Source organism: Ahaetulla prasina, chromosome 1 (genome assembly GCF_028640845.1).
Source record: "Ahaetulla prasina isolate Xishuangbanna chromosome 1, ASM2864084v1, whole genome shotgun sequence".
NCBI classification, from domain to species: Eukaryota; Metazoa; Chordata; class Lepidosauria; order Squamata; family Colubridae; genus Ahaetulla; species Ahaetulla prasina.
Genome location: NC_080539.1, coordinates 105,919,463 through 105,935,248, shown reverse-complemented (window position 1 = coordinate 105,935,248; position 15,786 = coordinate 105,919,463). Strand labels below are relative to the sequence as shown.

Genomic DNA, 15,786 nt, shown 5'->3' with positions numbered 1-15,786 from the left:
TACTTCTCTGGAATGCAACCCCTCCCTCCTGGGACTCCACTTCCTTACTACATTTAATCACAAAGCTATATAATAATGTGGAGCCCGAGATGCTGAAAAACATGTACCTTGAAAATTACCAGGGCCTCATAAAAACTAATTATTAATCATCAGATCTGGTTGAGTATTTCCACACTGGAAGAGAATCCACATTTTGTAAATTAGATATATTGTTATATGCTAGAATCCACTGGAGTTGGGTGATAATAATAAGTAATAACATAGAGGAGGGTACAAAACAGAAAATGTACTTCATGGTTCAGTTGTTTGGACAATTTTAAGTGGTGCTTAGTCTAGACCAGGAGTCTCCAACCTTGGTCCCTTTAAGACTTGTGGACTTTGCAGCTTTGCCGCAAAGCAAAGCTGGCTGAGGAACTCTGGGAGTTGAAGTCCACAAGTCTTAAAGGGACCAAGGTTGGAGACCCCTGGTCTAGACCAGGGGTGTCAAACTCGTGGTGTCATGGCAGCGTCACGTTATGTGACTTTTTCTCCCTTTGCTAAACCAGGGGTGGGAGTGGCCCAGCGCGTGACACATATGGCCTGTGGGCCGCGAGTTTGATAGCCCTGGTCTAGACAAACCAAAATGGAGAGCCTTTTCTTTACTTCTGACCTCTTCTAATTGCCACATGCTGCCATTGCTAGTCTTACATCTTCTCCACTTCACTTCTCCACCTCTGCCTGGATCTGTTTGCTTCAAACTGGGTGGAGAGACCAATTGAAACTGACTGTTTGGGGCACATCCCTTATAAAATAGCACTTGGGCTATTATGGTACTTACAAGCAAACTGAATCAACAGTTAGGAATTGGGAAAACACCATCAGGAAATCTTTAGCACAAACACCAACGAATTTCTGTAGAAATCTAATTCACATACTCATGAAATTCAACCGCTATAACATTATATATTATACATTTTCTGTTGTTCTTATAAAACTCTGGGTCTACATTCATATGAAGCCAAATGCGCTGAACAAATAAAACTGAGTTATCCATTGTGCACTGCTAATTTTCTTTAGGTTTTGGGGGATGAAAAGCGTAAACCTCATACTGACGCCTTTTACCACATTCATTTCACCAATTAATATGAAGCATAAACATTCCTGCAATACTTCTATTTTAACAAGAGCTTTGCTCTATTTTTTACATATGAATACCTGTCTTGAATTAGCACTTCATCATTTAAAACAGCAAAAATAATTTCTGTTTATAATCCCCCCCAATGTTTAATAACAGGTAATAAAGCGAGGAAATTGAATGGTGTATATTCAGATTCTATGTGGGGAAAGGATGTTTCCAGGCCAATTTTGTTTGCAGTGTTTTCTTAGCATAAAAACATTACACAAGGTGAATTCACTCTTATTTCTTCACCACTCAAAATATATACTTTAGATAAGACTATCAAGAGGTTTAATTACTAGCTAGTGCCAAACATTTGCCACACAACAGGCCCAAAATATCACTGCCTAACTAATAAAGTCAAGCATTACAAAAATGACAGCATGCTATTTACTTATGGACATTTAAAATCTCTTTTAAATGAAGTTTCTAAATTTGCATCAGTCAAAAAATTGTTAATTTGAATAGTTAACTTACTGCATTGTGTGATTTTCTGTATATTAGATGTTATACGTTGGGCCAACTGGTTAGCATCCCCAGCACTGTTTGCATTATACTCCATGGTGTATTATAACCCCAGTAAAGTCATAGAGTTCAGGAACCACTAAGTAACAATACCTGAAAATAAACAAACACAGTTTAAGGACTTACGCACAATGAGGAACTGTGCTGTAGAACCCACATTAATGAAGTCCTTTCTTTAAAAAAAAAAATTGAAGAAAAAGGTTAAAATACAAAATCACAAAAAAAGAGAGAAGATGAGAGATGGGAATAACCCGGAATGTTTAAAATTTGACATTAAAAACAAACACAAGAATAACACAAAAAAAAAAAGATTACTTCCAACTCTCTTCAGTATCAGTACTATTATATAATAAAATAAACTCTTGTTTTAGATTATCAAAAGGTACAAAACTAAAAATATAAATACAAATAATAACAGCAACAGTATATATTATAATGTCTTAATCTGAATAAAACATATTACCCATATGTGCATCATATTATCATTCCAAAAATACACATTACTGGATATTTCTATAATAAAAATCTATAATAGAACATCTTCCCCTTTTCAGATTAGCCAAAACAGAAAACACCTAAAGGTAAAAATGTGTAGCTATCAATCTCCTACATTTCTACAATCAGAAAAATCCAATCCTTCTTGAAATCAGTAACAGATATCCCAAAGGTGCTTTTTCAAAAGGCAACTGGACGTTCTTGTTTTTTCCTGGAAGACGTTTCACTTTTAATCCAAGAAGCTTCTTCAGTTCTTCTTCAGAATAGAAGAAGCTCTTGGACGAGAAGTGAAACGTCTTCCAGGAAAAAACAAGAACGTCCAGTTGCCTTTTGAAAAAGCATCTTTGGGACAACCATGACCTAGAACAGGGGTCTCCAACCATGGCAACTTTAAGATTTGTGGACTTCAACTCCCAGAATCCCTCAGCCAGCAAAGTCTTAAAGTTGCCAAGGTTGGAGACCCCTGACCTAGAAGACTGAGAATCCCCACAGACAGTAACAAATACCCAAATATATCAATACTGTACATCTGCATAACCAGAATCCCAAAGGTTACTGTTGGGTTCCCATGTAAAAAAAATAATATGGCACACAATTTCCTTTCCTTTTACTAGCTGTAACATTTTTAAAGAAATGTTACATTCTGTTTTAGTTCCTTTTCATATTCCATATGGTGTTTTTTTTCATAGCTTTCCCATTTCTTCTGAAAGATTTGCTTTCATGTTGGCATTTGTACCCCTAAGGAGGAACGATAGCTTATCAAGGGAGCAAAAGGAGAGTTCAGGAGAATGAGACATTGAGGGCAGTTAAGACTTCGAGCAAATCCCAAAGGAATCACACTAATAAGTAAGGACAGCTAGATGGGGAAGGAAGACGCAGCTCTGAAAAACTGTCTATGTAGAAAAGACCAACGCATTTCTATACAAAGATGCGCTTGAACAAATACACATCTAACACAGATTGAAATTAACAAAAAGAGATCCATTCTAGAACTCAGAAGCATTTTTCTCACAGTGAGAACAATTAACCAATGTAATGGCTTGCGTCCAGAAGGTATTTATCACTGGAGACTTTTAAGAAGAGATTGGGCAGCGATTTGTCCGAAATGAAATAAGGTGTTCTGCTTGAACAGGAGGTTGGGCTAGAAAACTTCCAAGGTCCCTTCCAACTCTGTTATTCTGCATTCTGCATCAGTTTTCCCCAAACTGTTATCTTCCAGGTTCAGTGAATTATATAATCCTCAGACATCATGAAGGATAAAAGAGAACAGAATTGTTTTTGCCTATTTCAGGAAGGTTTATCTCTGCAAACTTACCTCTTCTGTGTACATAAAACGCTTTTGTTAAAACTTATTTGTCAGATGTACGTTTAAAAAAAGAAAAGAAAATAAGTCAAGAAGTAGCTGAGATATTTCTAAGAATGCTTAAGACCGATGAATAAGAACATTATGAAGCCTTCCACCCAATTTCAAAAAAACATCCTAGCAGAAGCCACAATAAAGATGCAAGTTGCAGTTTTTTAAACCTATTTTTAAGTTCTTTTTCAATTCCTTTTACTACAGTGTCATCTTTACACATGGTGATATTTCCTCTTTCTCCGTTTTCAGCCTTTAGCAATTTCTGCAGAATTTGGCATATAGAGGTAAAAGAAGTTTCCCATAGACTTATTGAACTCATTAGGTCAGGGTTTCCTTCATCCCATTGTGTAAGATATTAATCTTGAAAAATCAGCAGGTTTTCTTTAAAAACACAAAATATTTTTACTCTAAAATAAAACCAACCACCATTCCTATCACCCTATTCCCCTTTTGGGATAAGCAACATATAATAAGGTGAGGCAACAAAGGACTGTGGTATAAAAAAGCAAAGTAAATAAAAATATTGAAATAGCAAAAATGTAGTGTATTACAAACATCCTTCCCTATGCCTCACTATACCTTTCTATCTTTGCAGTTCATCCTTGTTTGAACTGATTCATCATTTCAATACAATTGGTTTTTTCTTTCCATCTTTGGACTTTCCATCTATATCATTTTCAAGAACTCAAAAATTCCAGCTTTCCCAGTCTTCCCCTCCCTCTCCAACAGCTAGGTACTTCTTCCAATTATTTGTTATGAAAGTTAATCATTCATTCAGTTTCCTTGAACAAACCACTTCTTCTTATACTGGTCACTCACTGTATTGATCCACGTTCATTCAGCTCCCATTCATTCTTGATCTACTTCTGGTTTTACCACTCAGGTCTTAAGTGCATGCAATTATTTACTTTTACATTTCTCCAAACACGCTCCACTGCTCCTTTCATTTAACAAAAGAGGCAGAACATATACTCTTATGCCTGACTAAGACGATTAAAGGCCTGAAGACTAAAACGTAAGAAGAATGGTTGCAGAATTTGGGTTTGGCTGGTCTAGAGAAAAGGAGGACAAGGGGGGGGGACATGATAGCAGTATTCCAATACTTGAGGGGCTGCCACAAAGAGGAGGGGGTCAACTTATTTTCCAAAGCACCAAAGGGGCAGGACAAGAAACAATGGATGGAAACTAATCAAGGAGAGAAGCAACCTGGAATTGAAGAGAAACTTCCTAACAGCGAGGCCAATTAACCAGTGGAACAGCTTGCCTTTAGAAGTTGTAGGTGCTTCATCACTGGAGATTTTTAAGAAGAGACTGGACAGTCACTTGTCTGAAATGTTATAGAGTCTCCTGCTTGAGCAGGGGGCTGGGCTAGAAGATCTCCAAGGTCTTCTGATTCTGATTGATTGATTGACTGGCTGATTTTTACTTATTTTAACATTCATTCCTCACCAGGGACCATACGTTTGATTTTGTGCCATTAAGACAATTTTGATTCTTAGTGACCATATAGATTTTCTCCATGATGGATCACATACTACCCTGTGTCATCTTTCTACCAAAATTTGTAAGTCTTACAATTTATCTAGCTTTTTTCTCCTATTTAGAAAACATTCTGCCAATGTACAAAATGCATGTGCCTGCTCTAGCTATTTTGCCACCTATTGTATGCATAGCTAAGAACTATTCAGTTTTTCTTGTCATACCCAATTACCTTGCCTTCTTGGTACATTAATTCTCAGATCTATATGCTTCTTGGCATCATGCAAGCTACTATATGTTCCAAATTATTCAGGACCTAGCCAACAATATGACAGTAATTATAAACATGAACATCACACAGTTGCATGCACACCCAGTCCCCTTCTAAAATCACAACATCCTTTATACTTTATTCATAAAAGCATTAAACAACCATGACGCCCTATCCTTCCTGTTGATCGCTGAACCATATTCAAGTTTTACATTTATTTTCACCTGCTTTTCTCTCATATAGTCTTGTTTTGAATTCAGCAACTCACTCCAGTTCCATCTAAAACTTTCCAAAACCCAAAGCTATTTACTTTATTATGTGCTTTCTCTAGTTTAACAAATGTGGAACAAACTTTCTCACACTGATATATATCTCAGTGCCTGACACCATATTTCTCAACTGTTGCTCTCTGCCTTTCATTCTATGAAAGATTGTGGGGACGCCAATCCTGATCTAAGCAAGTCCATTGGCAATTCATCTTATAAATCACAATTCAATGGAGGCCAAGAAATCTGGGACAAAGCACTTCAAATCATCCAAAAAGGTTTTGACTCAGTATAATGAAACCTATAAATTCCTTCTGCAGTTTCCAAGTTTTTACATTTATCCCAAAATTAGCATAAGGATTCCTTAGTAAAGTCTAACTTCTTTGATCTCTGAGCGTCAGTTGCGTGGGCCTTGATAACATCGTAATTCCACCAGATATCTTCCAAGACACATTTAACCATACTTTTTGCATTTACTCTTGCTACATTTCCTTCCATATAGGGGGACAGTAGCAGCATACTTCTGATCGTCAGGCATGAATCCAGTCTTTGCACACCTAAAACAAGTTCCACAGCCATTTTGTAAGCAACCCATATCTACATTTAAGGTTTTTCAGGTGTACCATGTACATTTGGAACCTGGTGGTTTTCAACATTTTCAAAACATGGTATCTTTTCAAATCTGATTAATAATTCGCTCAGAATCTAAGAAGACAAAGCCAATCTAAGAAAGGAAATATGGAATAAAAGTAGGCACACTTATTAAATCCATATAATCGTACTACAGTACTGACTAGACCAGGGGTATCAAACTCAAGGCCTGCGGGTTGGATCTGGCCTGCAGGGTGCTTAAATCTGGCCCATGAGGCCAGACTGGAAATATCAAAGGACTGGCCCGCAGTGCCTCTTCTGGCCAAAAACAGGCTGTGTGAGGCCTCCGCACGGCCCGTTTTTGGCCGGCAGAGTGGTGCAGGGCTGGATTGGATTGGATTGGATTACAATTATGTGGCCTCAAGTAAGTGCCTGATCTAGATAGAAAACAAGGAATATCCTATGTTAATGCTACAGTTTAACGTCAGATTTTACATAATGTAGGTCCATTTAACCTACAATCAACAATCTATAATTGATAGACATTTCTATTTACTATCCTGGAAATTTACCTCTGCTGTTAGATCTTGTATTATCATGTAATTTATGCTATTGTATTTTTATTATTAGTTTAATAATAAAAATACAATAGTATAAATAGCTTTTCTGCCCCAAAAAGCAATTTACTATTAAACAATAGGGTATAAATTTAGAAATAAAAAGTTTAGTGGCGTATGAAGAATAAGTAATAAATGTTTGCCAGTAGTATTTGGTAGAAGAGATAGGAAAATGGTTATAGTAAAGAACTGTGGAAAGAAAGAAGGGGAAAAAATGCATCTTGAGCCTGTGTCAAACACCCACCATGGCCACGCCCCCTGGCCACACCCACCATGACTACACCCCCTCCCCACCGGCCCTCCGAGGTCAAACACAACCCTGATGCGAAATCAAGTTTGACACCCCAACTGTTCAATATGTAACATTCCAGAATTCCCAGGAAAAGTCTAATAAGATGACTGGAGCAATTCAGCAAATTACTTGAGTGAAACAAATGCACTTTAAAAATAGATATTCATTTTAGCTTAATTATTACAAAGAACTCTTTAACTGAATTGTGATTATACAACAACCAGAAGCATCAGCAATATGTTGTTTGCACATTTAGCTAACTTAAAGCTGGGATTAGGTTCTGATTTTGTTTTAGAAAAAAAGAAAGCAACTAAAATAGTTTAACTAAGAATAATAGAGTTGGAAGGAACCTTGGAGATCTTCTAGTCCCTGCTCAAGCAGGAGACTTTATACCAGGGCTGTCAAACTCCTGGCCAACAGGACGGATGCGTCATGCGGTGGCCACCCCCATGCCCAGTTTAGCGAAAGGGGAAAAAAGTCCCTATACGTCATGTGATGCCATGACGTGAATTTGACACTCCTGCTTTATACTATTCCAGACAAATGGCTGTCCAATCTCTTCTTACAAACTCCAGTTATGGAGTACCCACAACTTCTGGAGGCAAGCCATTCCACTGATATTTTGCTAATGGACTATCTTTCAAATACATCGGGAAATTTTAAAGTCACAGATTTATGTTTTAATATTCAGGCACCAGCCTTTTCTGAACTTAAAGAAGGCTTATAAAGTTGAAGTTCATCTCAACTGGCAAATATACTGGATGGTTGTCTCTCTGAGATTGGAAAGGCAGATTCCATTAATGGGGGAGTTGAGATCCTACAGAAGTTTCCCTTTGAAGATTAACATGAGTGTGAGATTTCTGCCAATATCCCTGTAGCACTTACATTTTCCATGATGCTCTGGATCAGGGGTCTCCAACCTTGGTCCCTTTAAGACTTGTGGACTTCAACTCCCAGAGTTCCTCAGCCGGACTCTGGGAGTTGAAGTCCACAAGTCTTAAAGGGACCAAGGTTGGACCCCTGCTCTGGATGATATCACCAACCCTCTTCCAAGAGGAAGACATCTACATTTGTGGGCCTCAACTGAAGTCAAATGTAGATACTATTCCTTGGCTGACTTCCTACATAGTGTAATGCCACTGTTCATTTATCTGCACTTTGCTAACTAAATTCCAGTTGACTGGTTTGCTCATAACACATGACTCTATAAATCAGGCATTATAAAACAGTATGGGTGGATTCACACCAAGCCAAAATCAAACTAACCACATGATAATTTAATATCATTTAATGAAAACAGCCATTGTTTCAAACTGCAAGACTGATTGCACAATCAGCAGAAATTCACACACAATTCCTTGGCATCCCTAATATTATTCAATGGAACTCAAATTAGAATTGCTGTCAATCTAAAAAAAAAACCTTTTAATATTAGTTATACTATTGATGACAAAACGTATAAACAGCAATGTACAAATTTTCAACAGAGGGGTTTATTCAAATAACTAGTTGAGATGCCAACCTGACTAAGCCTTGATCTTTCGAATACTTAAGTACTTACCTAAATACTTTGCAAACATTCCTTAAATTTTGAAACAGCATCTCAGCAAAAATGGACTGAAATGTCTCTTCCACTCAGATTTAAAAATAAAAATAAAAGAATCAAAAGCCCTCAAAAGACTACAAATGGAAAGAGAGGAAAACCATATGGAGGATGATTACTTGCATCTTTTCTAACCTGTTTTTCCACTTAGGAAATTAGGAGCAACTCTTCTGGTCAATCCAGCATTTAGTTCCCACAGAGGGAGGATGCAGTTCAGCCCTTCCAGCAATTAGCAATGAGAAACGTATTGCTTCCTGATCCTAGACCTAAGGTGTACCCATTACTACTATTTGTGTGTGTGTGTGTGCTGTGTGTGTGTGTGTATACATACACACATATATACACCCTGATTCCCCAAAAATAAGACATTCCCTGATAATAAGTCCAATCAGTCTTTGGAACGCATGCGCTAAAATAAGCCTCTCTGAAAATAAGCCCATCCCGAAAATATTTAAACGCATGTGCAGCTGGTCCCTGCCATTTCCTCTGGTTAGGGTTAGGGAGACAGAGCTGGAAATCAGGTAAGATGGCAAGAGGAGCCCCATCTTTCTCTATGTGCCCCAAAATAATAAGACCTTCCCAAAAATAAAGCCAAGCGCTTATTTTAGAGTTCAAAAAAATATAAGACAGGGACTTATTTTCGGGGAAATACAGTACATATATATAAAAACACATATACACAATAAATCAAGAATATAAATGATAACACAATACACTGAAAAGCAAGGGCTTATTAAGTTTTGTCAAGCTAGTTTAGAAGCTATTGACAACCTTGTGCCATGATTTTTGTTTAATCTCCTCTTAAAACATTATAAGGCTTCCAACACCACAGCATTCCCCCCCCCCAAAAAAAAGACAACAAGAGTTAAGTTAATCCTGGGTTACATGCTTAATTATAAATTTATAATAGAGGCTGGTCTTGTGTGTCATAAATATAGTCTAGTTGGGTTCAAACATTTGTGTTCCAATCAACCAAGTTCAATTATTAATTTTAATTAATTGTGAACTTAATAAGTGAACTAGTTCCCCCCCCCCAGGACTCTTTCACCCAGAAGCCTTTTTTCTCACTTTCTAATCTTCTTTACATTGACAAATGTGCACATTAACTCTCAAGAGTTTCACTGCAGACTTTCCCAATCACCCTGTTTTGGGTAGGATAGAAGAGGCAGAATGAGGTTGTCAAACTTCACTCTTTGCAGTCTAGACTGGAAAGCGTTAATTCCAAGGAAGAACCAAAGGGTCTGATTAACAGCATTCACTGGAAAAAGTAAAGTTACAAGAATACCAGTCAATGTGCTACATTCAAAAAAGATACATACATACATACATACATACATACACAAACAATTTAAAAGAGATTTCTTCTGTTTCCTACTACTAGTCTTGCTTCTTTAAGGCAATCTGAATTTTAGTAGCTAATTCTTATCAATGTGAAAAACAATGGCAGGGAGGGTAAGAGATACCTATCTCACGTCTTTCAACATTCTCCAGTTGCATAGTCCTCGGTCCTGCCAACCCACACCAAGCTTTTCTAAAAATGGTTTTAACATGTTAAGTGGTTGTGAATCCAGGCAACTGCAATTTTAATTAACCATGGTTAAACAAACCCAAAGCCTTACTGTATATAGCCCCACTACCTATATATGACAGGGAGACTGTAATAAACTAAAAGGAGTTTAGTTCACTTAAAATTGAGAAGGAATGTGGGCCTTTTCGTGACTGATTGATCATGTGCCATTAACAGTTGTTTTCCACTTCTGGGGATTGCATACATTTTAGGCAGATTTTCTCCACGTCTTTGGCCTCTTCACACCAACAATGTATTCTATTGCAAACTTCTACAAGGGAGACTTTAGCAGCACGGTCATCCACCTACAAGAACTCAGGACTCCGGTGTAAAAAAACACCCATGCACGGATGTATGTTTACGCTCAGGCTTAATCCCCGTTTCCCCTTCCTCCGAAGGCTTTTTAGCCCATAAGGAATCGCATTTTTCCCAAATGATCACCCTCACATGACTGCTCCGCCCAGAGAAACGAGGCGCTGAGCAAAAGCCAGAAAAAGGATGGGGCTCATTTCCCCTGCCTGGCTGTCAACCACACGGGCCTCCTCCATAGTCCGCCGGCACAAGGCACCCCCGCAATTAATCACCTTCGCTCTTCGCCTTGCCAGGGATGCTGCAAAAACAACAACACAAAAAAAACCCGTCTCGGCAGCGCAGAGCTGGCTCTCCCGCTCAGCAGGAAAGGGAGGCGAAATTCCACCGCATCAGGAAACCAAGGGCAGGAAAAGCAGGGGAGGCCAGGCAGAGAGAGAGAAAGAGAGAGAGACTTCGCCCGCTTGTAGGATAACCCCGAGGAAAAGCGCAGGAGCAAACGTATCCAAGGGTCAGGATCGGCGAGGCGCAGGGGGCTACTTGAAGCAGGAGGAGAGCTGCGGGCGCAAATTAACCTGCGGCTCCCCCAATGTAGGGGTGGGGAGAAATGCGGAACTACCAGCCAGCGTAGCAGCCTCAGTGTTCAGCTGGGAAATTGGGCCCAGCGAGTCTTCGCTTATCTTGCCCCCCCCCCATCCACCAAAGAGTGTCAGCCCCACTCCCCACGGTTCCCCCAATCCTTCCCTTGGGATTGCAGCGGGGCGGCGGTCCACCTGAGCTATGCCACGCACACAGCCCGCGAGGGAACAGGGGCAGCCCCGAAGCAGGACACCCCCCCCCCTCATCCAGACGCTTCTTACCCCCCACCAAGCTCGCAGATTTGGCCACTCGGCGCGTCCCGGGGGTGGACGCAGACGGGGCCAGCCAGCTGTCAGGGTTCCGGACTTGGATCGTCCGAGCGCTCAGCTGATCCGCCGGAGATGGCCCCTCCCTTCAACCCAACCCCGTTTACTGCAGCAGGAGCTATTCCCGGAAAAGGAGGAGAAGAAAACCGAGGCAGGCCCCGCCTCGTTTCCAAAAGACGCTTGACAGCTGAGATTTCGGTCGGCCCAACCTGAGATGGGGAGACTGTAGACACGCGTGGGTCGGTTACGAGTCTTGCGCACACGTGTTTTCCCCCCCCCTGGCTGGCCGGGGATTCTGTCCCAATCAACTACAGCTACAACAACAACAACAACGAACCACCAGGCTCGTGTGTGAAAAAAAGGCGGTGGAGGCAACTAAAACTGTGTCCCCGGAAATCAATTTGCCACAAAATATCTTTTAACTGCCTGATCCTTTAAAGCAGAGGTCTCCAACCTTGGCAACTTTAAGCCTGGAGGACTTCAACTCCCAGAGTGCCCCAGCCAACTTTGCTGGCTGGGGAATTCTGGGAGTTGAAGTCCTCCAGGCTTAAAGTTGCCAAGGTTGGAGAGCCCTGCTTTAAACTCTCTCTCTCTCTCTCTCTCTCTCTCTCTCACACACACACACACACACACACACACACACACACACACACACACACAGAAACATGACACTAGCGAAAGGTAATACAAACCAAACAGTTAAGAGTATGTTACTTGAACTGAACCTTCCCTTCCTTTTTTCCTTGTGAATAATTGTATATTGTAAAAGAACAGAGCGGGGTGTTGTTGTTGTTTGGCTGCTCTCCAAAATGCTACGCACCTCTAAATGTCAGAACAATATGCACACTTAAAACTTTATTCAATAAGCCAATAATGGTTTTACCATGTTGTGTGGTATATATCAGCCAGGGGTGAAATCCAATTTTTTTTTCCTACTAGTTCTTTGGGTGTGGCTTGTTGGCACGGCAGGGGAAGGATGTTGCAAAATCTCCATTCCCACCCCACTTTGCAGCCAGCCAGAGGTGGTATTTACCGATTCTCCAAACTACTCAAAATTTCTGCTACCGATTCTCCAGAACCTATCAGAACCTGCTGGATTTCACCCCTAATATCAGTCCATTGAATCCCTTGCCATATGCATTATAACATTTTTAGTGAGTTCCATGGGGCAGGCTTCCTTTTCTCACATCCTGGTTCCCCCACAGTGAATTTTAGATCCATGAAAATAAGAGTATAAGTAACTTACCACCACAACTGAGCCCAAAAATTCACGCTGCTAAGAGAGACAGTTGAGTGAGTTTGGGCCCATTTTACTATTTTTCTCACTGCAGTTGTTAAGTTAGTAAAACGGTTGTTCAATGTATCTGGCTTCTCCGTTCACATCGCTAGTCAGAAGGTGAGAAAAGGGTTTCACATGACTTTGGGACACTGCAACCGTTGTAAATATGTGTTGTGTCTTGCCCGCCCTCAGAGCAGCCGGGGCCTTCTTATCTGCTCCCGAACACGGAGGAATGTATGCCTCCCAGCCCCAGTCCTGGCTCCATGCCCAGAAAAACTGCAGAAGAAGGAGCATCTCCCTGCCCCAGCCCTGACTCCATGCCCAGGCAAACGGAGCATTCATTCATTTATTTCATTTATTTAATTTTTATACCGCCCTTCTCCCAAAGGACTCAGGGCGGTGTACAGGCAGATAAAAACAGACAAGACAATAATCTATAAAATGCAAAATTAAAAAACTTATTATACTTTGCCTAAAATTTTAAAATATATAGAAATTAAAACCCCGTTTAAAATTAATAATAAAACTATACAATCCATGACTTTGGGACACTGCAACCATTGTAAATATGTGTTGTGTCTTGCCCGCCCTCAGAGCAGCCGGGGCCTTCTTATCTGCTCCCGAACACGGAGGAATGTATGCCTCCCAGCCCCAGTCCTGGCTCCATGCCCAGACAAACTGCAGAAGAAGGAGCATCTCCCTGCCCCAGCCCTGACTCCATGCCCAGGCAAACGGAGCAGCTAGACCCCTCCCCCTCCTCCACAGCAGGTGAGCCTGAGGAGGGTTTACCCCCAACAACAGCTGATTGGAGTGACCCTCGCATCAGAAGATTGGATAGGCGGAGGCAACAGAAGGAAGGGAGGGGCAGGCCTTAATGAGTGCTGAGTCATGGAGCCACACCCCATGGCCTATATAAAGGATCTACTTTCTGGCAGTCTCTGAGTCAGGCAAAAGTCGAACTTATCTTGCTGAAGTCACTTCCTGGTCTCCTGCCTGCTCTGAGGACTTTGCTAGGACTTTGGGCAGAGCTGCAGAGGCAAGCCTGATTCGGATTTCCCTGACCCGGCCGTCAGCGGAGGAGTGGGACACGACAATATGAGTCAACTGCCAAATGTCTGAATTTTGATCATATGATTATGGGGTTGTCGCAACGGTCATAAGTGTGAAAAAACCAACTTCCCGTAGTTGGTGCACTCTCGGTTTTTTTTTTACATGTGTTTTTAAATTCCAGGATCACCAGCAACTGAGACAAATAATACATCTGTTTTCGAGTCTATTGCCAAGTGTCTGAATTTTGATCACATGACTGTGGGGATGTCACAAGGGTCATAAGTGTGAAAAACGGTCATAAGTCACTTTTTTCAGGGTCACTGTAAATTTGAACAGTCACTAAATGGAACTGTTGTAAATCGAGGACGACCTGTACACGACCGCATCCTCCATTTGTCCATATCCGACTGGGAGGACAATCACACAATCAGATGTGCCCCATTACAACTTCAATCATCTCCAAGTCTCTTAGAAGTTATTTAATAACAATAATAACAACAACAGAATTGGAAGGGACTTTGGAGGCCTTCTAGTCCAACCCCTGATTTATTGCCTTGTTGCATTTGTTGTAGCTGCTCTGTTAGCTACTGTTGGTTTTAATATTTATTTAATTTATTTGAATAACTTACAAGTCCTTATATCTCATACAGTGATCTTAGGCAGCTCATAATAACCAATAAAAATAAAATTAAAAGAAAACCTTTCTTACCAAAGGCCGGACCAACCAAACTATTAATTTTTAGACTCAACCACAACCCCTAGCCCAATGCTTGGGGGCAGGGGTGAAGTGCTCCCGGTTCAGACCAGATCACTCGATCTGGTAGTGATGGCGGCGGGTAGTTCGGAGAACCGGTAGCAATAATCCCTGCCGCCCTCCCCCCCATGCCCAGCTGAGCCGCGCGATCATCAGAGGTTGTTTTTTTTACTTTTAAAAATATTTTTTCTCTTCAGCCGAAGAGGTTGTAGAAAAATGCTTTTAAAAATTAAAAAAAAAAGTTGACCACACCCACCCAGTCACATTACCCCCCCATCACCAAGCCACACCCACAGAACGGGTAGTAACAAATTTTGCATTTCATCCCTGCTTGGGGAGGCTGGGGGTGTGTGTGAACCATGTCTTCGCAACCTTCTGGAAGTTGAAAGGGGTCTGACATCAGACCATGGAGGGGGGCCTTCAAATCTCAGGTGAGTAGCTGTTCCCAAGGATCTCAGTAGTTGTAGAGAAAATGAGCCTCCAAAGTCCGATCAGAGGACACCGTTTAAGACAAGAGACCTTGAATGTGCTCACCTTATTTACAGTCCTTTAAATAATCTGCCCCTGTGTCATGTAGAGCTTTAAGGACAATTACCAATCTTGTATTGAACTCAGAAAGCAAACTGGGAGCCAGTTTAGCTCATGTTACAGTGGGGCAGCTCTGGCAAACTGAGGGGCACCCCCAAAAGTCACATGCTGCTGCATTATGTATCCGTTCCAGCTTCTGGATGGTCTTCAAGAGTAGGCCCACATAGAGCACTCTGCAGTAATCCAATCGGAAAGTGACTAAAGGCATGAGCAACCATGAGCAAAGTGATCCAGGAATAGCTGCAGTGAACACATTAAGATGAATTTGTGCAAAAGTCCTCTTGGCTACGCTGCTAACTGCTGTTCTGGCAGGAGCCATGAGTACAGAGCGACTCCCAAATTACACAGTTCTGTCCAGGGGGGAGGGTGTTAGTGTCACTCCAAACAAGAGTTAGAGGTCATCACCTATCCTGACTTGGCGAAGTAGGGCAAGGCCCACAACCACACTATCTTGCAATGGTTGACTTGAGCTGGTTTCTCCCCATCCAGTGCCTCATACTCCCAACCTCCAGAGCTGCTGCAGCAAGATTGCATGGTTGATGGTACTGAAAGCTGCAGAGAGTCCAGAAAGGGACAGACCACTCCCATCCTGAGCCCTCCAAATGTCATCCACAAGTATCAACAATGCTGTCTTAATACAATAAGTCTCTCCTGAATTCTGACTGCAAAAGGTGGAGATAAT

General features: G+C 41.2%; 1 protein-coding gene across 1 annotated transcript in view; it reads right to left on the bottom strand.

Annotated features, from left to right (window-relative positions):
* STX7 (syntaxin 7) overlaps positions 1–11,543 on the bottom strand; it is a 40,610-nt gene extending 29,067 nt beyond the window's left edge. Inside the window, exons 1-2 of the mRNA XM_058171653.1 lie at positions 11,389–11,543; positions 1,634–1,774 (exon numbers count right to left, since the gene is read on the bottom strand). Coding sequence (XP_058027636.1) covers positions 1,634–1,718 — 85 coding nt within the window. The 5' untranslated portion in view covers positions 1,719–1,774; positions 11,389–11,543. The remainder of the gene's footprint in view (positions 1–1,633; positions 1,775–11,388) is intronic.
* Positions 11,544–15,786: the final 4,243 nt, after the last annotated feature.